The sequence below is a fragment of the Antechinus flavipes genome, chromosome X (assembly GCF_016432865.1).
Source record: "Antechinus flavipes isolate AdamAnt ecotype Samford, QLD, Australia chromosome X, AdamAnt_v2, whole genome shotgun sequence".
NCBI lineage: Eukaryota > Metazoa > Chordata > Mammalia > Dasyuromorphia > Dasyuridae > Antechinus > Antechinus flavipes.
The window spans coordinates 85166319-85187901 of record NC_067404.1 but is presented as its reverse complement, the minus strand read 5'-3'; the positions used below and the strand labels follow the sequence as shown (position 1 = coordinate 85187901).

The 21583-nt window shown below is 48.7% G+C and overlaps 2 protein-coding genes across 4 annotated transcripts in view; one reads left to right on the top strand and one right to left on the bottom strand.

Moving 5' to 3' along the window:
* Window positions 1-24: 24 nt before the first annotated feature.
* Window positions 25-9060, top strand: HDAC6 (histone deacetylase 6). The gene is made up of 28 exons (XM_051968037.1): window positions 25-267; window positions 464-557; window positions 727-864; window positions 1568-1656; window positions 1746-1830; window positions 2050-2090; window positions 2228-2324; window positions 2668-2765; window positions 3110-3214; window positions 3346-3414; window positions 3523-3649; window positions 3748-3813; window positions 4159-4218; window positions 4371-4460; window positions 4808-4914; window positions 5170-5237; window positions 5655-5823; window positions 5916-6044; window positions 6146-6314; window positions 6420-6553; window positions 6825-6893; window positions 6979-7171; window positions 7271-7420; window positions 7537-7711; window positions 7790-8109; window positions 8206-8352; window positions 8668-8796; window positions 8870-9060. The coding sequence occupies exons 2-28, from the start codon at window positions 498-500 to the stop codon at window positions 8936-8938; spliced, it is 3153 nt and encodes a 1050-aa protein (XP_051823997.1). The 5' UTR covers window positions 25-267; window positions 464-497; the 3' UTR covers window positions 8939-9060.
* Window positions 9061-9278: 218 nt separating this feature from the next.
* PORCN (porcupine O-acyltransferase) overlaps window positions 9279-21583 on the bottom strand; it is a 34741-nt gene continuing 22436 nt past the window's right edge. For all 3 annotated transcript variants that reach the window (XM_051968039.1, XM_051968042.1, XM_051968040.1), the window contains 2 exons: window positions 9753-10066; window positions 9279-9642 (listed from right to left, as the gene is read on the bottom strand). The gene's annotated coding sequence lies outside the window, so the exon portion shown is untranslated. The remainder of the gene's footprint in view (window positions 9643-9752; window positions 10067-21583) is intronic.

Below are 21583 nucleotides of genomic sequence, written 5' to 3'. Positions count from 1 at the left end.
CGTCAAATGAGTGGGGGTGGGGCCTGGGCGGCCAGCACGTTACGTGGTGCCATCGCGGCGTGTGACGGGGCGAGCGGCACGTGACCCGAGTTCGGCGCGCTGCTCGTGCTCCGCGCGGATTCGGGCTGAAGCTACCGACTGCCTGAGGCGGGGGGCGGGGGGGGGCCTTGGGCCTTTGCCCCCTCGTCCAGCGCGAATTTGGGGAGGCGGGGTCCCCAAGAGTGAAGAAGAGCCGAGGAGGCAGGGTCGGCGGCCGCCTGGAGCCCAGTGAGAAGGGCGGGGAAAGGGAGGGGGCGGGGCTGATTCGGAGGCCGAGGGCCCACCCCCGGGGGAGGGGGGCGATGGACTGAGCAGACCGGTGGCCCCCGACGAGGGGAGGAGGGGGACGTGACGGAACTGCGCTTGGATTGTTGGGAGGGCGGGGCGGGGGGCGCGATCGGCCTGAGAATCAAACCTCTCGCAGGTCAGGTCGCCTGGTGGGCCCGAGCCAGTCTCCCATGGCATCCCAGCCTGAGAAGCCCGGCCCGAATCCTTCACCCTCAGGCACCCGGATGACGGTCAGTTCTGTTGGATGAGGGTTGGGGCTTCTGGGAGGCTCCCCAACGTGAGGAGAAGAGAAGGGCAGGGCTCAGGGTCTTGGCGGGGGAGGGCGGGCGCAGGGGAGATGCCCCCACTGAAGAACCATTGTCTCCCGCCGCCTGAATTGACTGTCTGTGGCGTCCCTAGGGGCAAAAGAGGGGCGGCCGGAAGGGGTCCCCTGCCCCTCGGCCGAGCCCGGGTTTGGCTGAGGCCCGACGCAGAGGGCGAGCAAAGAAATTGAGTCAGGTGTCTGAGCAAGAGCTGGTGACCAACCTGCAGGACCTAGTGAGTGTGGGCCCCTCCCTTCCCTCTGATTCCCGTGGACCTGAGGGGCGGGGGGAGGGGGGGGCCAGGCTCAACCCCAACCCCCATTTGGGCTTTGAGGCCTGGACTGCGACTGAATAAAAATCACGTCATTTCTGCTGCGGCAGAAACCCCGAGGGGAAGCCCCTCCCAGATCCATCCCTTCTTTTACTTATTCCTTTAGATCTTTCTGGATCTAGCTAGTGAGGGGAGGGGATCAGCCTTCATTTCTGAATGGGCGTGGCCTCAGGCAAACGGACCTGTGGAAGGCTGAGGCCTCCCACTACATCCGGGGCCATCTGAGCCATCCCATCTCTTTCTGGCCACAGCACCCAGATGGCTCTGGAGGGGCAAGTGAGCCAGGTGTCCTTGCCGGCCCTCCCTCCCTCAGATGCAATTCCCTTCCATGTCATGGCCTCCCCTCCCTGATGTCCCGGGCCTCTTCAGAAATGAGGGACAAACAAGAATAATCTCGTTCCCTTCCTTCCACAATTTCAATCCGGGGTCCTAGGTCACTTTAGTCCTCTTTCTCATTCCCCACTTAAGACTTCTGGACTTTAACCTGGGGATCTCTTGAACCTCTTCAAATGGTGCTTTCCTCTTCCTCCTGGAGGCAAGAGGGTCTCCTTGGGTGCCTCCCTCCTTTTCCATTTCTTCTAAATTTTTTTTTATCATTCTCTTCTAGGACCTCGAGGCCGAGTCAGAAATACCCTCTGGGACAGGCCTGGTGCTGGATGAGAGAATGGGCAGCTTCCGCTGCCCCTGGGATGACAGGTAAGCCTGGAAAAGGCCCTGAGGAAAGGGTGCCCAATTAGCCAGGAGCCAAAGGCAGACTCGGTCTTTTCCCTTTTCTTTTTCCTTAGTTTCCCTGAACGCCCAGAACGCCTTCAGGCCGTGCAGCAGCAGCTGTCCCGGGACTGTCTGCTTGAGCGCTGTATCCCGATTGAGGTGAGCATAGCCTCTTGGTGAGGAAAGCTGGCACTCTCACCGCTTCCCTCTCCATCTGGCCAGGTTTCTCTCCCCTTCCAAATTATCAGCAAACCCGAGGTGCTCGGGCTCTGTTCCAGACCCAATTTCCCTCTGGCCTGAGTCCCCCAAAGCCCAAGAGGGCTTTCCATAAAGGACTTCTCCCCCATATTTGCTCCTTGCTTCTGTATCTTCCCACAGGCCCAGCCAGCCACTCCCCAGGAGCTGCAGCTTGTCCACAGGTGAGCAGAAAAGCTTGAGTACTGAGCCCCCTTCTTTCCCTTGGGGAGTTTCCTTCTTGGGAAGGAAACTCCCACCCCCACCCCCACCCCTCCAAGACTCTGGAGAATCGTTTATCCATCTTTCTGTGGAATCACAGCCAGGAATACGTGGACCTAATGTCATCCACCCCGGACATGACTCAGATGGAGCGTCGGGCCCTCTCGGACACCTATGATTCTGTGTACCTACACCCGGTGAGCCACCAGCCTTAGACCTTGGTGCTTCTGGGAGATTGGCAGGGATAGAAAAAAACAGACCCCAAAAATTGATTACCTTTTCTCTCTCTTTCCTCCCACCTTCTCTTTGTCTCTTTCTCCCTCTCTATCTTTTCATTTGTTCTTCCTTCCTTTTATCTTGTTTCGGTTCTTTCTCTTCATCTTTTCTTTTCTCCACCTTCCTGTCTCCCTCATCACCATCCCTACCCCACCCCCTGCCCTGTTTCTCCTCTGCTTCTCTATACTTTGTTCTGCATTCACACTGGTCCCTTGTTTCTCCTTCACACACACCCCCCCCCACCTCCCCCCAATCTTGGAACAGAACTCGTTCCCTTGTGCCCTCCTGGCTACCGGGGCACTGCTTCGGCTGGTGGATGCCCTCATGGGAGGCGACATCCGAAATGGACTAGCTCTTGTCAGGTAGGTGCTGGGGAGGGGAGGTGGAAGGCACGATCAACCTTATCTCCCCTCATCCCATCCCTCTGTTCCTTATCTGAGGGAATCTGGCTCCATGCCCATTTCTGGAAAGTGGACGTTGGTCCAGTTCATTTGTGAGACGCAGCCTCACTCCGCTGGCTCTGACCCTCGCACTACTATCACATTTGTGCCATGGCACTGACGTGCACATAGGGGTTCATCGTTGCCGCTTTTTTTTTTAAGCAGTTTGTTCTGAGCTCTGCTTTCCATCAGCGCCTTCACTGATTCATTCAATCATTCGTTCAGTCAGTTCCCCTCTGATCCTGTGTTTGGTCCTCTGGTCCTAGGCCTCCTGGCCATCATGCCCAACGTGACAGCATGAACGGCTACTGCATGTTCAACAACGTGGCCATTGCTGCCCGTTATGCCCAGAAAAAGCACCATGTCCCACGGTGAGGCTGGGGTGAGGCTGGGGGCAGTATGGGCTTTCTGAGGAGTCTGCCCACCGAGGCTTGGCCCGGTGATAAACCCCTACTTCCCCAAATAGCAGATGAATTCTCAGGGCACTCTCAACCTTTTGCAGGGTACTCATTGTGGATTGGGATGTCCACCACGGGCAAGGCACACAGTTCATCTTCGAGCAGGACCCCAGGTATATTCAGAGTGGGCCTTCCCCTTAGTATACTAGAGGGCTGGGGATCCCTTCCCCTGCCCCCCCCCCCCAGCCCCCTACTCTTCAGTACTCCTTTTCCTTCTCCAGCGTCCTCTACTTCTCTGTTCACCGCTACGAACAGGGCCGATTCTGGCCCCACCTAAAAGCTTCTGACTGGCGGGCAACGGGCAATGGCAAGGGTCAGGGATACACAGTCAACGTGCCTTGGAACCAGGTCAGGCCCCTGGCACTTGGAGAAGGCCCTGGCCTAATAGGCCTTCCCACGTGCACATGCTCACTCTGTCTTTCTCTGTCTGGCTGTTTCCCTCCCAGGTGGGGATGAGGGATGGGGATTACATCAGCTCCTTCTTACATGTGCTGCTGCCCATCGCTCTGGAGGTAATGGAACCTGTGGGGGATCCCTTAAACAGGAGAGTATTGGGAGGGCTGGAAGGCAGACGCTGAGGGACTGAGCCAGAGTGGTGAGGTCTGGAATGGAGTTGGAGTCGGGGCTCCCAGGCTTGACACATGCAAGACTTGAGTTTGTTGGGGAGAGCAGAGATGGTAGTGGGAAGAAGATAAGTGGCTCAGGCCGGGGGGGAGGGGGTGCGAAGTCCAAGGAAAGCCCACGGAGCTTAGAGTTGGGAGGCAGCTTTCCAATGGACCTCGGGATCTGGCGTGGGGCCAGGTGGAGCAGGACATGCCTTGGCTCACGTTCTCTTTGTCCCGCTCTGTTGTCTCCAGTTTCAGCCCGAGATCGTCCTGGTGGCCGCTGGCTTTGACGCTGTGCTGGAGGACCCCAAGGTAGGCCCTTTGGCGAGGGGGGACGAGATCGGACACAGAAGGAGAGCAGGATCTCGGTCTGGGTCGCTGTCACTCACCCTGGTGAGGGGGAAGAGGCGAGATGCGGGGAGATCTCAGCACGGCGGTGAGCTCCTCCTTTTTTCTTTCCCCAGGGAGAGATGGCAGTCACTCCAGGGGGGTTTGCCCACCTCACTCACTTGCTCATGAGTCTGGCTAAGGGAAGGCTGATTCTGTCTCTCGAGGTGAAGGATTGTCTCTATGTCTGTCCACATCTTTCTCCTCTCTGTCTTGTCATCACATTTCCTCCCGTGACGGCCTTCAGGGCCTTGCTTATGGGATCTGGGAAGGGGACGAGGTCTAATCTGGGTGAAGGCATTATGGGGTGGAGGCTGAGACATTGTGTTTCCCCTGCCCCTTCCCCTCTGCCTTTTTCCATCCTATTGCACGGGCTCATTCTGTTCCTCCCTTGTTCTCCACGTACTCCCCCTTTCTCGCGAGGGGTCTGTGAGATGACTTTGGTTTACCCTGGAGGGCGCCCGATCCCCTCCGATTGGCTTTCCATCTCTGAGTCACATCTCCTGTCCTGCAGGGTGGCTACAACTTGCGTTCCCTTGCTCTGGGAGTCAGTGCCACTCTCCAGACCCTCCTGGGAGACCCATGTCCCTTGCTGGAAACACCTTGCATTCCCTGCTTCAGGTGAGAGATGGAGTCCCTACCCCTGGCCCCTCCAATCCCCCAGAGACCCCTGGCTGGCTGTCGCTCTGGGCCACATCGCTCTACTCTTTGGGGACCGTAATAGGTGACCCGTAGGGGCTCGGCCTTTCTCAGCTTTTGAGTCCCCGCTTGTCCCATCTCCGTACCGTGAGAGCGTCAGACTAGCCGCCGTCGCATCCCTTTCAGCTCTGCCATTTCCTAGTTTCCTGTGATTGCTCTTGTTCTCCCAACTGGCAGTGCCCTGGAGTCCATGTCCTGTACTCTGGCTGCTCAGAAGCCTTTCTGGAAGGGCATCCCGAGGTTTCGTAAGTGAGGCAACTGACAGGGTCGAGGGGCCACAGGAGGGCTAGCGGTCCGAAAGGACTGTTCCCCACTTCCTTTGCCCATTCCTATCCGAAGGTGTCCGGGGTCTCAGCCCTCTGAGCTCAACGGGGAAGGGGTCTGCACTGGGGGGAGAAGGGGGTGAGTGAGGAATGAGGGGGATGGGCCGGGAGGAAGGAGGAGCCAAGCAAGTCCACTGGTAGCTAAGGCTGGGGATGGGTGGACCGCCAGGGGTAGCGACTCTTCCCCCCACAGCCCTATAGGGCCACTTAGTGTTGTGGAGAGCCTGGCTATAAACGGTGGCTTGCCCTTGGATAAGTCCTTTGCCCCTCCTAGGTGGGATTACATGATCTTGAGCTTTAAATCTGTGATCCTTTGACCCCCACCCCCACTCATAACAGAGCCTGCCCCTGATGACTTAAAAGAAGATTACCGGGACATGAACCTAGGCCCCATGCCTGATCTTGAGATGCTGGGGAAGCCCCTGGACCAGGGCCTGCCTATGGCCATGAACCGAACGGGCCTGGTGTATGACGCCAGGATGATGGAGCATTTCAACATGTGGGACAGGTACCAGGGTCGGCTTGGTGGCTGAGGGGGCCGTTTGCTGGGGGGCCTGTGCCCTCCCTTCCCTTGGGTGACCCCTCCCAACCCTTCCCCAGCCACCATCCGGAGCGGCCCGAACGCATCGCCCACATAGCTCAGCGCCACCTGGAGCTCGGCCTGACTCCTCGCTGTGTCTCCTTGCCCGCTCGCTGCGCCACGCTCCACGAGCTGCTCAACTGCCACAGGTAGAGGCCGCCCTCGTCCGCCCCTCCCCGTCGGCTTTCTTTGCGCCTCTGCTGGCGCTCGCCTGCCGACTTCCCTTCCCGTCTCTCTCCTCCCTCCGCAGCGAGGAGTACATTGACCGGATCCGGGCCACGAGCCACCTGAAGCCCCGCGACCTGCACCGGGAGGGCGAGAATTACAACTCCATCTACATGTCCTCCCAGTCCTTCGACTGTGCCCAGCTGGCTGCTGGAGCTGCTTGCCGTTTAGTGGAGGCCATCTTGACCGGGGAGGCACGTAGGGGAAGAGAAGGGGCTCCGGGCCAGGGGCAGGGGCGGAAAGGACAGAGGAAAGAGATGAGAAGTGAGGTGAACCTTCGGTCTTTGGCCCTCACACAGGTGCACAATGGGTTGGCCATCATCCGCCCACCGGGCCACCACGCCGAGAGAGATGCCGCCTGCGGTTTCTGCTTCTTCAATTCCGTGGCCGTGGCCGCTCGCCACGCCCAGGACATGGTTGGCCGAGCCCTTCGGTGAGTATGACTGAGGCAGGAGGGTGAGGAGGACCCGGGGCGAGGGGAGCCGGAGCGGGTGAGAGGTGTGCTGTTGGCCTTCACCCTCGAAGGCAGGGCGCCCGTGACCCCGGCTCGGTTGGGTTTCCATCGGGAGAGAAGCGGGGTCCTCAGTGGTCCTGCGATGTCACCAACCCGACCGCCCACGGGGCCGGGCCACAAAAAAGCCGCCGAGTGTAAGGGGAGCCGGGAAAGATCCGAAAAACTAGCTCCTCGCACCCCCTCTTTCCAGAATCCTGATTGTGGACTGGGACATTCATCACGGCAACGGGACGCAGCACATATTTGAGGAGGACCCGAGGTAAGGTCCCAGGAGAGCTGGGGAGCCCAGGCCAGGGTGCCTGAGGGGCCCAGCTCCGCCTCCTGACCAGCTGTTCCCCTCCTAGCGTGCTCTACGTGTCCCTGCACCGCTACGACCACGGCACCTTCTTTCCCATGGCCGAGGATGCTGCTAGCAAATGTGTGGGCCGGGGCCGGGGCGAGGGCTTCACCGTCAACGTGGCGTGGAACGGGCCCCGGCTCGGAGACTCCGACTACCTCAGTGCCATGCACCATATCGTGATGCCCATCGCCTACGAGGTGAGGCTGGTGACTGGGGGAAGCCACATGGGGCAGCGGGGGTGGGGGGAGCCAGGCGGGGTGACCGCCGCTAATGCCCCTCTTTGATTTGTCTCCCAGTTCAACCCTGAGCTGGTGCTGGTGTCTGCTGGCTTCGATGCTGCTCGTGGGGACCCCCTGGGAGGCTGCCTGGTCTCCCCGGAGGGCTATGCCCACATGACTCACCTGCTGATGGGGCTGGCCGGAGGCCACGTGGCTCTGGTCCTCGAGGTACAATCCCCGTGGGACTGGGCCGCCTCCCTTTGCCACATCCTTCCTTGCCTTGGGTGGTGGTGCAGTCCTCACTCAGACTCCAGACCCACCTGCCTGTCTTCCCCTAACTCTAGGGTGGCTACAACTTAAGCTCCATCTCAGACTCCATGGCTGCTTGTACTCGGACCCTTCTGGGCGACCCGCCCCCGCTGTTCCCTTGGCTTCGGCCCCCGTTGCCCGGGACTTTCGTCTCGCTGGCTGAGGTCGCCCAGGTCCACCAGAAGTACTGGCAGTGCCTTCGGCTTACTGGTGAGCCCAACTTCGGTAGGGGCTGTGGGGGAGTTGGCGGGGTAGGGTCTGATTGCTTCGTCCCCTGTCCCCCGGCAGTTGACACAGAGGAAGAAGAAGAAGAGGAGGAGACCGCCTTGCAGCCGGCTGAGGAGGAGAGTGCCCTGAGGCAGAGGCCTCCCGAAGAGAGCCCCCCAGTGGTGCTGACCATAGGACCAAAGCTAGAGGAACAGCCTCCATCCCCCGCATCTGAGGAGACCCTGGGCCTGGAGTCCCTGCGGCTCGGGACCCACGCTTCTGGGGAGCCGGAGGCCGAGCCCACCGTTTCCAAAGAAGAGGACCATGAGGATCCTGGCCTGCTTGGGGAGGCGGCTGGGGGAGGGACCCCAATGGTGGGGGATGAATTTGCTGCTGAGGGGGTGAGTCTCTCTGTCCCATCCCCAAGTGATGGAGGTGGGGGGGATCACACCCCTTGCTGGACTTCAGGTTCATCGCCATCTGGCACGACCTTTCAGACCGTGTTCTATGCTGTGACCCCATTGGCCTGGTGTCCACACCTGATGACTGTGCGCTCGGTGCCTGAGGGGGGCCTGGACGCAACCCAGGCGTGCCAAGATTGCGGCACCCACATGGAGAACTGGCTCTGTCTGTCTTGCTATCAGGTGGGCCTGGGGAGATGGGCGGGGCTGGCAGATGGTACACGGAAGGACCCAGACGTAGGGAAGAGAGGTGACATTGGGAGTCCCGGGCAGCCGAAGGGCTTGCCTTCATCCTTGGGGGCACCCCAGTGCCCAGAGGCTTGGGATTCCTAGCGACTGCCTTCACTTCTGCCTACCTTGATTTGCCCCCTCCCCGGTGGTCACGAAAAGAAAACGCAGCGTAAAGGGTTTCGGAAAAGGCATAAATGTCGGTAGGGGGCCCGGTGTATAATAGGCCCCTGACTAAATGACGGCGCCCTCCTCCTTGGCTTCTTTTAGGTTCATTGTGGACGCTACATTCAGGCTCACATGCTCCAACACCACGAGGCCTCGGGCCACCCAGTGGTCCTCAGCTACGCCGACCTGTCGGTCTGGTGTTACGCTTGCCAGGCCTATGTGAACCATGAGGTGAGTCGTGACTGGTTGGGTCCCAGGGGCCGGGTGTCGAGAAGGGCTCCCTGACCCTTGTGCCTTTATCTAGGTTCTGACGGAGGCCAAGAACACCGCGTACCTGTCCAAATTTGGGGAGGAGATGCCAGGGGTGCTGTGACGGCCCATTGCCCCACCACCTCCCTTAAGCTGTCGTCCCTCTGAATTGTTGTTGTGATTCCCGTGGCTCTCTAGCCAACACACTGGCCTCCCAAAATAAAATAAAGCAGAACCCTAAAAGCACCGGCATCCTGCCTGCCTATTTTGTACTCTGTGGGAGGGGTCTTTGAGGGAGGAGGGTGGGTTCAAAAGTGCCACCGTGGGGAGGTAGTGGGGAGGTAGCACCGAGCAGGCCGGCCTCCTCCCCCAGGGAGCTGGTGGGAAGAGACTGGGAATGAAGGTGACGGGTGGCCCCCAGAAGAGGCCCGGCTAGAGGGGCAGATACTAGACACGAGACAGACTCTGCTTTGCTTGCTTTATTAAGCTCGGATGCTGAGGTGGGAAGGGGGAGGGGGAGGGGAGAACATGCGTGACGAGAAGAGAGGGGGGAAGCCAGAAGCCTTAGAGGAATGGAGACCCTGTTATTCTGGCCAGTAGTGGGTGGGAGCAAGTGGCAGCCCCCGACGGCCCTGAGCCCTGCCCTTGGCTCCCAAGGCCTCCAGGCGGCTCAGGTGGAGAGGTGCGGTCCCCTGTGGCTTGGAAGCGGGACCCGGCCCTAGATCCCGGCGCAGGCGACGGCGTTGCAGAGGCCACGGTTCCCCCCGGACCAGGGTGGAAGCCATTTGGGCCTCTGATATCTTGGCCAAGAGCCGGCTTATCAGGGACCTGCAGATGGAAAGATCCCAAAGTCCTTAGTGCTGGCACTCGTGCACCCACCCACCCACATACCCACACACACACACACACACCCCCATCCTCCTCTCCCTCGGTGATACCTGAGTAGTGCCTGGTTGGATTCGGCTGTCTCATCCTGGGCCTGGGCCTGGGTCTTGGGATCAAGTGCCGGCGGCTCCTCCATGTTGACTTCAGGCTCAAGATGGGAGCTGCCCCACAGGCGCAAGAGGAACTGGGCCAGGGCGGCAGATTTGGCCTTGTTTTCCCGTTCCCACTCCTGCCGCCCAGCCTCTGCCTCCACAAGCTGCTCTAGGGCCTGGCCCAGCAGGGCCGCTTTGGGGGAACCTGGCGGCCACTCCGACTGTAGGACCCTCACTATTTGCGCAAGGTTCCAAGAGAAAGGCTGGGCCCGGGGCTGTGGGATCCGGAAAGAGATGTTCAGGGCACATGAAGCAAGAATGGACATGTTATCCCAAAGACCCACCTCCTCTACTCGGTCCCTGCATCAGAAACCCCCAATTACCATGTACCTGACAGCTGAGTGTTGACCATTTGCCAGGCTACTGGCAAAAAAGTGACCACCATGCCTTGAGGTGGCCCGTTCCACTTAGGGAGAGAGTGGGTAAGAAGCCCTTCTTGACATCTGCAAGCCTAGATGTGCCTCTGTACCCACCCACTGTGGCCTCCCATACCCGTGGCCTCCACCACCTGTAGCCCCCGTTCCTGTCTTTGGACCAAAAATCGAAATCCTCTTGTCCACGACTGCCAATCGCATGAACGAGGGCAGCTTGGCACATGGGCCCCCCCTTCAGTTTTCCCTTTTCCATCATCGGTTCTTCCAACTCATCTACAATCTTTTGCTCTGAGGTCAGGACTCCCTTCCTCTCCCCGCCCCTCCACACCCCCCCCCCCATGTCATGTCAGTGGCCTGCTGAATTCTGTCTTGCTTGCAAATTCCCTTCTTAAAGTGTAGAGCCCCCTTCACTGTCCCCGGTGATCTAAAAATGAGGGCATTTTCACATCAGTGGAAACTTGCAAGTGTCTGACCATCGAGGCCTCTGTGGAGAAAGGAGACATCTCGAAAAGGTTTGGCCATGTCTGATTTGGGCGTGAATTCGAGGTATTCCCTTGTCTTCCCCCAAAACTAAGAACAAATGCCAGGCTTGAGACTCCACCAAAGAGCAGGGCCAGGGATAGCTTCACAGCTCTCTGCCAAGTTTCTGGTACTGGGAAATGGCCATGTGGCCATGATATATGGAATATATAATGATATATTGGTCATCTTTCAATCCAGAAAAATCCTTCCGGACCACATGGTATAACCAATTCCTTGCTCACAAGGTGAAGAAATGAAGGGGGGAGGGGGGGGTGGGGGGGGTGGGGATTGGAGGGAAAGTGACTCGCCCAAGGTCATAAAGATAAAACTGGGTCAGCATCCAAATCCTTGAGCCCCAGTCGGACTCTCTTGCCCATGGCTCACCTCCTGCTCCAGCAATCTGGTCTTGGATCACTTCTGCAAGGACCGGCAGAAGCTCTATAAAGAAATCTACACCCCCACAGAGAAAATCCCCCACAGTTGTCAAATACCTCAGGGCGGGGGGGGGGGGGCACCTTTTGCTAAAAGTCATTTGTATGATCCGGGCTCTTCAGAGCCTCCCTCAAAGTACAGCAGAGAGGGTCCCCAGGCCAATATGGAAGCCTGGGCTGTGGCAGAAGCTGCCTTTTTCATATCACAGGCAAGAAAAGAAATGATACTCGTGCCTGAGAAGGGAAAGATATGGAAATGAGTGTGACGTAAAAATGGACGGCACGAGAATCTTAACGAAAAACGCAATCGAAAAGGAGCTGCTCGGTCCCCCGATCTCCAAGCCCCTCACAAGAGCCAACGAGAAAAGAGCAGACCCCGGGGGAGCCATGACCTCGACCTTCAAATTTGCCGTCCCCCTTTCCCCATCCCCAAGACACACCAGCTTGGAGGAGCTCAGAGATATAGGGGGGAAGGGAGATGGGGCAAGAACTGGGGGGTTGGAGGATATGCTTTGCCCCCCTCCCAAAAAAAAAAAAAAAAAAAAAAACTGAAAGCAGATGCAGGCTGTCACAGGCAGGCACGTAATCAGACATATTCTGACTGGACAAACCCATGACCTCATGCAGCCCCAGCCGGGATCCAGCTGCTCAACGAGTGACCGTGACGTAAAGGACAGAAACGGTCACATCCACCCGCCAGCCCCGCACCCTCAAGGCCCAAGAATCACGAGCCAGACGCTTGCCACGATCCCGCAGGTGTGGCCCCACGCCCAAATCCCTTCCCCTGCGCGGCCTTTTCCCTTTCCTCCAGAACCTCGGACAGCTCCGAGCTCTGCTCCGGCTCCTCCCTCCTCCCTCCGCTGCTCGCTGCTCGGCCACATGCGGTAACCCTAACAAGGCGCTCTCCTCCCAGGGTCATTGGCCGGCGGGCCCTTCCTAGCACAGCCCGCTCCTTCCCTCGCTCGGGCCCGGGGACATCTGGGTCCTGGCAATACCTGGGCAACGGGCGCGCCATGGGTCGCCGTTGGGAGAGACAGGACCCCGATCCAAAGCAAGGTGACCAGCGGTGGCGGCAGAGCTGCCATCCTCCTCCTCCTTCAGCCTGGGGCTTGCTCCTCCCTCCCTCCTGCTTCTCCTGTCAGCGCAAGCGTGGTACCTCTTCCCCGCAGTCCTACGCCAGCTCCTAATGATGCTCTAGCCCTTCCCTCCCTGAAGGAAAGGGGGGGCTTAGGACCATAGAAGGTCAGGGCCGCAAGAGGCTTCAGTGACCATCCAGTCCAACCTTCCTGGGGGACAGCGGCCCCTCAAGAAGGGATTCGGACAATCCCGACTAGCCAGAGTGTCCGAGCTTTGGTTTCCAGTGTGACTCGCCTATTTCTCCCCCACTCCCAACATCCAATGCTTCTTATCTCTCAGGCTATGGCGCTGAACCTCTCTACCCCACCCCACCCCCAACCTTCTCCACTGCAGCCCAGAAATACTGGCGTAAAAACGTAGAACTTCGACCGCAAACAACAAATATTACATCCCAAGGAATGGGGCATAGCATTGACAGGGGGCAGGACCAGGAGAAATCAAAGAATAGGAGATGATCCTCTCTAAAATCGGGGGGGGGGGCACTCTGCCCCTTAAGAGACAGAAACATTTATTTTGCCAAACTTCTCTGAATTCACTTCCTACCGCAGACAAACATCCGGGAATATCACTGCAGCTCAAGGCCCTGCAGGTGACTAGACCTGGGCTTCTGGCTTCATGTTTACCACCATGGAGAAATGGCTGAGAGTGGAGAGCACCATGGGGTGGTGGGCGGGGGGGGGGGGGAGAGCTAAATTGGATAGGAAGTACTTGATCACTGACCTCTGGAAGGAATAATCAGAATACACTGGCAACTATGGTTTCTGTCACAGTTTGATGGCCATCAGATAAGTGTTCCACCACTTTTTTTCTTTAATCTAAGTTTTTTCTTTTCTTTTTCTGAGACAATTGGGGATAAGTGACTTGCCCAGGGTCACACAGCTAGGACACGTTAAGTGCCTGAGACCATATTTGAACTCGGGTCCTCCTGACTTCAGGACTGGTGCTCTATTCACTGCCACCTAGCTGCCCCAAGTTTTTTTTTTTTTTTTTATTTTCAAAACATATGCAAGGACAATTGTTTCAACACTGACCCTAGCAAAACCTTATGTTCCAATTTTTCCCCCTTGCCCCCACCCCTAGATGGCAAGTAGTCTAATATATGTTAAACACAACATGGAAGAAATATGTTAAATCCAATCTATGCATACATATTTATACAGTTATCTTGCTGCACAAGAAAAATCAGATCAAAAAAATGGAGAAAGAAAACAAAATGCAAGCAAACCACAACAAAAAGAGTGAGAATGCTGTGTTGTGGTCCACCCTCAGTTCCCAAAGGCCTCTCTCTAGGTGTACATGGCTCTCATCATGACAAGATCATTCGTTCTACCACTTGTTAACTGGCTTTCTGAAGCCACAAGCTATCCAACCAATTTGTCTTTACAGATCAAAGTAGTTGTGGACCCTGGATTTCAGGGATTCGTACCACCAAATGCCAGCTGACCCAAATGTACATCCTGTAAAGTGACAGAAAAACAAAAGCTTCACAAGATTCCTTAGACCAGGGCTTCTTAAACTTTGTTCACTCTTGACCTCTTTTTGCCCAAGAGATTTTTTTTCATGACCCTCTGTGTATGGGTTTAGAAAATAAAATCAAACATTTACTGATGGTAAAGAATTTCATGACTCACCTTCAGTTACATGACCCTATATGGGGTCACAACCCATAGTTTAAGAAGCTGGGCCTTAGAGAAAAGGGAAATGTATGAAAGGTTTTTCCACTGGAGGAGTCAAGCACTTTTCTTCTAGCTTTCATTGACTAGTCCGCCACTGAAAATCGAGGCTCAGTCTTTCTAGGCGCTTCTCTGAATCCACTGTTTGACTGAATAAAGAGGTTGAAACTGGGGCCCAGCAGCAAGACAGGGGCCCAGCCAGTATAGAGTCCCCAGCCCTCAACCCAGCATCACACCAGGCTACCAAAGTCCTAGACAATCCAAGCCCAGCCTCCCTATGTCATCATTCCAACCTCTGCCCCTCCTTCCCTCACCTTGTGTAAACTGGTTTATTATTATTCTTTTTATTAAAGATTTTTATTTTCAAAACATTGGCATGGATAATTCTTCAACAATGACCCTTGCAAAACCTTGTGTTCCAATTTCCCCCCCTCCCTTAGATGGTAAGTAATCCTATATAGGTTAAACATGTGCATTGTACTATACATATCTCCACATTTATCATGCTGCACAAGAAAAATCAGATCCAAAAGAAAAAAAAATGCAAGCAAACAACAACAAAAAGGTGAAAATACTCTTGGGTGTTGTGATCCACACTCAGTCCTCTGTCCTCTGTCTGAGTGCAAATGGCTCTCTTCATCACAAGACCATTGGAACTAGTCTGAATCATCTCATTGTTGAAGACAGCCACGTCCATCAGAATTGATCATCTATAATCTTGTTCTTGCCATGTACAATGATCTCCTGGTCCTGCTCATTTCACTCAGCATCAGTTTGCACTTCTTACAGAACAATAATATGTGTGAACTGGTTTTTTAAAAGTATTTTGTCAATTGCTACTTTTTAAAATTTGAAAACAAGATTTTATTTTTAAAATTTTTTTCTCAATAGGATTTTATTTTTCTAAATACATGTACAGATAGTTTTCAACATTCATTTTTGTTAAGACTGTGTTCCAAACTTTTTCTCCCTCCCTCCGTTCCTCCCTTATCTCCCCCTCTCCAAGACAGCAAACTATCTAATACAGGTTAAACATGTGTAATCCTTTTAAGTATGTTTCCATATTTACCATGTTATGAAAGAAAAATCATACCAAAAGGGAAAAAAAAACCAAGAAAGAAAAAGCAAACAGATAAACAAAAGACGAAAATACTATGCTTTTATGCACATTTAGTCTCTATAGTTCTCTCTCTAGAATCTACAGGAATTTTCTTAGATCACTGACTTGCTCCAAAGAGCCACTAACTTCAAGTTCAAAATCAAAAAGTAAGCTGGAAAAAGTGAGCAAGCAAAAAGATATGTTGACAGGGAAACTCAAGACATACACACACACACACACACACACACACACACACACACACACACAAAGACACTGACTTGAAAATATCTATTATCAAAGCTTGGAAGGAAAAAAAAATGCAGATTAGACACAAGCCCAACAAGAATTTCTGGAAGTCTTAAAGAATAAGTCTCTAAAAAAAGAAAAAAATTAAAAAACCAAATCAGAATAGGCGAGCAGAAAAATAAAGAAATGAAAACAATGGAATAAAGTTATAAAAAGAGAATTGTTATTTTTTTGCCCTTCATTCTCAAAGAGAATCAATGATATCAGGGGTGTGAAGTCTTGATTTGCAAGTGAACTGGATTTAATTGAAGCAGAATTGACCAAAATTATTAGCCTCACTGTCTCCCCCAGAGTCATCAGGGTCCAATGGCAAGACAGGTAAAAATGACTGGCAATGGCCCCCCAAAGGAGAATTAATAGCTTCGTGTAAAAAAAAAAGTATAAAAGAGGTAAATAAAGGAGAAAATAACTCCTTGAAATTTAGAATTGGCCAAATGGAAACTACTAACTCTATTAGACATCAATAAATAATAAAACAAAGCTTTAAAAAAATTTAATGGAAGAAAATGTGAAGTATCTCAGGAAAAACAACTGATCTGAAAAATAGAATAGAGATCATTTGAGAATCACTGAACTCCATGAAAACCATGAACTATATATTATATATATTTGAGCAATATATATGTATATATATTGAGGCAGAAAACTGTCCAAATATTTTAGAACTGGAGAGCAAAATGGAAATTGAAAGAATTCACCAGTTATCTTCTGAAACTCCAAAAGGAAAACTCTAGGAATATTAGTCAAAATCTGGAGATCCCAGGTCAAGGAGAAAATGCTTCAAGTAGCCAAAAAGAAAGAATTCAAGTAACATGGAGCCGTCACACGAGATTTTGCAGTTACCACTCTAAAAAAAAAGGCAGAGGGCTTATAAAATATAATATTCCAGAAGGCAACGGACCTAGGATTACAGTCAAGAATAAAAACTGAATATAATTCTATAGGGGAAAATGTAGTTGTAATGAAATAGAAGACTTTCAAGTATTCCTGATGAAAAGATCAGACTTAGAAAATTTGACATTCAAACACAAGACATTCTCATCTGAACTATTTAGAGGAGGAAGGAAGAATATACACATACACAGAGTTGGGTACAGATATTAATCTGTTTAATTATTATTACATTATATATATGAATTATAATTAAAAGGTAACAGGAAGAAAATGTCTCAGGGAAAAATGGGGGAGGTATAAAGGGAGAACACATTGAGATAGGCAGTAGTCAAATAGAAACAGATTCAAGGTGGGTTCAAGTTTGGGTTCCCAAAAAAGATGGGAAAAGTATAAAAGAAGAAAATGAAGGATAATAGACAGTTAATATAATTGTAAATGTAAATGGGATAAACTCATCCATAAAACAGAAGCTGATAGAAAAATGGATTAGAAACCAGAATCCAATAATATGTTGTCTAGAATATATTTTAACATGTTTAACATATACTGGATTGCCTGCCATCTAGGGGATGGGGTTGGGGGAAAGAGGAGAAAATCTGAAACACAAGACTATGCAAGGGTTAATGTTGTCAAATTTTCAGTGCATATGTTTTGAAAATAAAAAGCTTTATTTAAAAATAAAAAAAATATGTTTGTTGTTTATAAGAAACAAACATGAAACAGAAAAAAAGAATTCAAGTAACATGGAGCTGTCACACGAGATTTTGCAGTTACCACTCTAAAAAAAAAGGCAGAGGGCTTATAAAATATAATATTTCAGAATATATATATAGAATATGTATAATATATATACAGAATATATATATAATATACAGAATATATAAAATAAGGAGCTAGAAAAGAATTATATTTCAGCTGAGGTAAAAAAAAGCAAGGGTAGTAATATGACCTCAAAAGCAAAAATACACTCAATTAGATGAGATAAAAGGGGAAATTATATTTTGTTAAAAGGTACTATAGAAATATATATGTACCAAATGGCATAGAATCTAAATTCTTTTTTAAAATTTTATTACAGCTTTTTATTTTCAAAACATATGTATGGATAATTTTCCAACAATGTATTTCCAACAATGTCGTACCTCAGAGTTGTTTTAATTTGCATTTCTCTGATCAATAGTGATTTAGAGGACCTTTTCATGACTAGAAATGGTTTCAAGTTCTTTACCTTCAAACTGTCTGTTCATATCCTTTGACCATTTATCAATTGGAGAATGTTTGAATTCTTATGAATTTGAATCAATTCTTTATATATTTTAGAAATGAGGCCTTTATCAGAACCTTGAATGTAAATTTTTCCCCAAGTTTATTGCTTCCCTTCTAATCTTGTCTGCATTGGTTTTGTCTGTACAAAAACTTTTTAACTTAATATAAAAAAATTATTTATTTTGTGTTCAAGAATGAACTCCAGTTCTTCTTTGACCACAAGTTCCTTCCTTTTCCACAGGTCTGAGAGGTAAACTATACTTTGTTCATCTAATTTTCTTATTAATATCACTCTGTGTCTACATCATGATCCCATTTCAACCTTATCTTGGTATACGGTGTTAGGTGTGGGTCAATGCCTAATTTCTGCCATGCTAGTTTCCAATTTTCCCAGCAGTTTTTGTCAAATAGTGAGTTCTTATCCCCAAAGCTGGGGTCTTATCCCCAAACCTGGGGGCTAGTGTCAAACACTAGATTATTAAAGTGATTGACTATTTTATCCTATGAACCTAACCTGTTCCACTAATTGACTATTCTCTTTCTCAGGCAGTACCAAATGGTTTTGGTGACTGCTGCTTTATGATATAGTTTTAGGTCTGGCACAACTAGGCTACCTTCATTTGCTTTTTTTTTTTTTTCATTAATTTCCTTGGAATTCTTGACCTTTTGTTCTTCCAGATAAACTTTGTTATTATTTTTTCAAGATCTGTGAAATAGTTTCTTGGGAGTTTGATTGGTATGGCACTAAGTAAGTAGATTAGTTTAGGTAGTGTTGCCATTGTTATTATATTATTATATATTATATACAGAATATATAAAATAAGGAGCTGGAAAAGAATTCTATTTCATCCACCTACCCATGAGCACATGATATTTTTCCAACTGATTAGATCTGACTTTATTTGCATGGAAGGTGGTGTGTAATTGTATTTGTATACTTCCTGACTATTCCCAAAATATTTTATACTATCGACATAATTTTGAATGGAATTTCTCTTTGTATCTCTTGCTGCTTGCTAGACTTTGCTGGTAATATATAAAAATGATTTCTGTGGATTTATTTTGTATTCTACAGCTTTGCTAAAGTTGTGGATTGTTTCTAATTTTTTTTTTAAGTTTTTTTTTTTTAGTTGATTCTCTAGGGTTCTCTAAGTATACCCTCATGTCATCTGCAAAGATTGATCATTTGTTTTCCTCATTACCTACTCTAATTCTTTTAATCTCTTTTTCTTCTCTTATTGCCAAAGCTAGCATTTCTAATACAATGTTGAATAGTAATGATGACAGTGGGCAGCCTTGTTTCACTCCAGATCTTATTGGGAATGGTTCTAGTTTGTTCCCATTACATATGATGCTTGCTGATGGTTTTAAATAGAGCATCCAAATTCTTAGAGAAAAGGTTACAGGAGTAAAATAGTAAGACATGGTGGGAAACCTCAATTTACCCCTGTCAGACTTTTCTAAGTCTAAAAATAAAATCAACAAGATAGAAGTTAAGGAGATGAAAAGAATTTCAGAAAAGTTAGCCATGATAAGTCTCTAGAAAATATTGAATGAAAATAGGGTTATACCCATTTCTCATTACCATCACAGAAATTGGCACAAAAACTTCACACAGAAAATCAGACATTAAATGCATCTTTTTCTGACCATAAAGCAATAAAAATTACATTAAAAACAAGCCTCATAAAGCAGCTAGGTGGTGCAGTGAATAGAGCACCAGTCCTTAAGTCAGGAGGCCCTGAGTTCAAATCTGACCTCAGGCATTTAATACTTCCTGGCTGTGTGTCCCTGGGTAAGTCACTTAATCCCAATTGCCTCATCAAAAAAACAAAACAAAACAAAACAAAACAAGAACAAAAACAAACCTCATGATTCAGGCCAGTTACAGTGATCTTGTGATGAAGAGAGCCATCTGCACCCAGAAAGAGACTCTGGGAACTGAGTGTGTATCACAAGATAACATTTTCACTCTTTTTGTTGTTGTTTGCTTGCATTTCATTTTCTTCATCATTTTTTTCTGGTTTGACTTGATTTTTTTTGTGTAGCAAGATAATTGTATAAATATACATATATTTTAACATGTTTAACATATATTGGATTACTTGCCATGTAGGACAGGGGGTGGCTGGAAGGGGGGAAATTTGGAATACAAGATTTTGCAAGGGTCAATGTTGAAAAATTACCCATGCATATGTTTTGTAAATAAAAACGTGTAATTAAAAAAAACCTCATAAATAAAGCTTAAAAATCAACTGAAAACTAATTTATTCCTAAACAATGGGCATGTCAAAGAGAAAATCATAGAAATTATCAGTTTGTTAAAGATAATAGTAATAATAGCTACTAGCTATTATTAAAATAGCTACAGACAGTATAAAATACTTGACAGGGCCAAGACACAGACACAGGGCCTACATGAACAGAATCACAAAACAGTCTTCACACAAGTACAGATCTAAATAATTGAAGAAATTATTGGGTAAGCCAAGTCAATATAATAAAAACAACAATGCTACCTAAATTAATTTACTTATTTGGTGCCATATCAATTAAACTATCAGGAATTACTTTTAGAGCTAGGAAACAAATTAAAAATTCATTCTTAGGAACAAAAGGTCAAGAATATCAAGGGAATCGATGAGAAAAAAAAAAAAGGAAGGAAGACAGCCTAGCAGTCAGATTTCCAACAGTACTACAAAGCTGTCGTCCTAACAATTTATATAACACTATGTGCCAGGCATTATACTAAACCATTTACAATTATTATTTCATTTCATGCTCAAGAACAATCTTGGGAGGTAGGTGTTATTATTATCCCTATTTTACAGATTGAAAATTGAGGCAAACAGGTTAAGTGACTTTTTTGGAGTCACACAGCTAGTTAGTGTTTGAAGTTGAATTTGAACCCAGATAATGACACAGAGAAGCAACATCCCAAAAGCTGTGGAACACAGCCAAAAGAGTAGGTAGCGGGGAATTTATACCTCTGGCTACTTATATCAATAAGAAAGGAATAACAGATGAATGAATTGGGCATGCAATTAAAAAACAACTAGAAAATCAACAAATTAAAGATCCTCAATTAAACACCAAAATAGAAATCTTTAAAATCCAAAAAGAGATGATCAAATTTTAAAATTAAAAAAATTCAACTAAAAATAAAAGTAGGAACTGGTTAAGAAACGACAACCAAAAAAATAGTTAAGTCATTGGCTAATTTGATTTTTTTAAAGAAAAAACCCCAAATTACCAATATCAAAAATGAAAACGTTGAATTCACAAATAATCATGAAATAAAAGCACTTATTAGGAATTGTTTCATACAACTATATGCTACTAAAATTGACAATATAAATGAAATGAATAATTACAAAAAGTATAAATTGACTAGATAACCAGAATGGAAATAGAAAATTTAAATAACTATGTCTTATAAAAAAGAAATTGAATATTCCATAAATAAATTCCCCAAGGGAAAAAAAGGACCAGATGGGTTTACAGGCAAATTCTACCAAATATTTAAAGAACAATTAATTCTAACACTATTATATAAACTAAAAAAAATAAAATAAAATTAGGTCAAGAAGGAGTGCTATCAAATTCCTATGACAAAAATATGTTCTTGTCACCGAAACCAGAGAGTCAAAACTCAAAAGAAATTAGAGACCAATTTCCCTAATGAATTTTAATGAGAATATATAAATAAAATACTAGTAAAAATTCACAAAGGTTATCACAAAAATATGTGTGTATATCTATCTGTATCTTCTGTGTGTGTGTATGTGTGTAGGCACAGTGCATAGAGCACTGGGCTAGAAATCAGGAAGGCTCATCTTCATGAGTTCAAATCTGACCTTAGATAGTAGCTATGTGACCCTAGGCAAGTCACTTAGCTGGGTTAGCTACATTTATAAAATGAGATGGAAAAGGAAATGGCAAAGCTCTCCTGTGTCTTTGCCAAGAATACCCCATCCAAATGGGCTCATAGAGTAAAAAATAACTGAAAACAGCAGACCAACAATATATA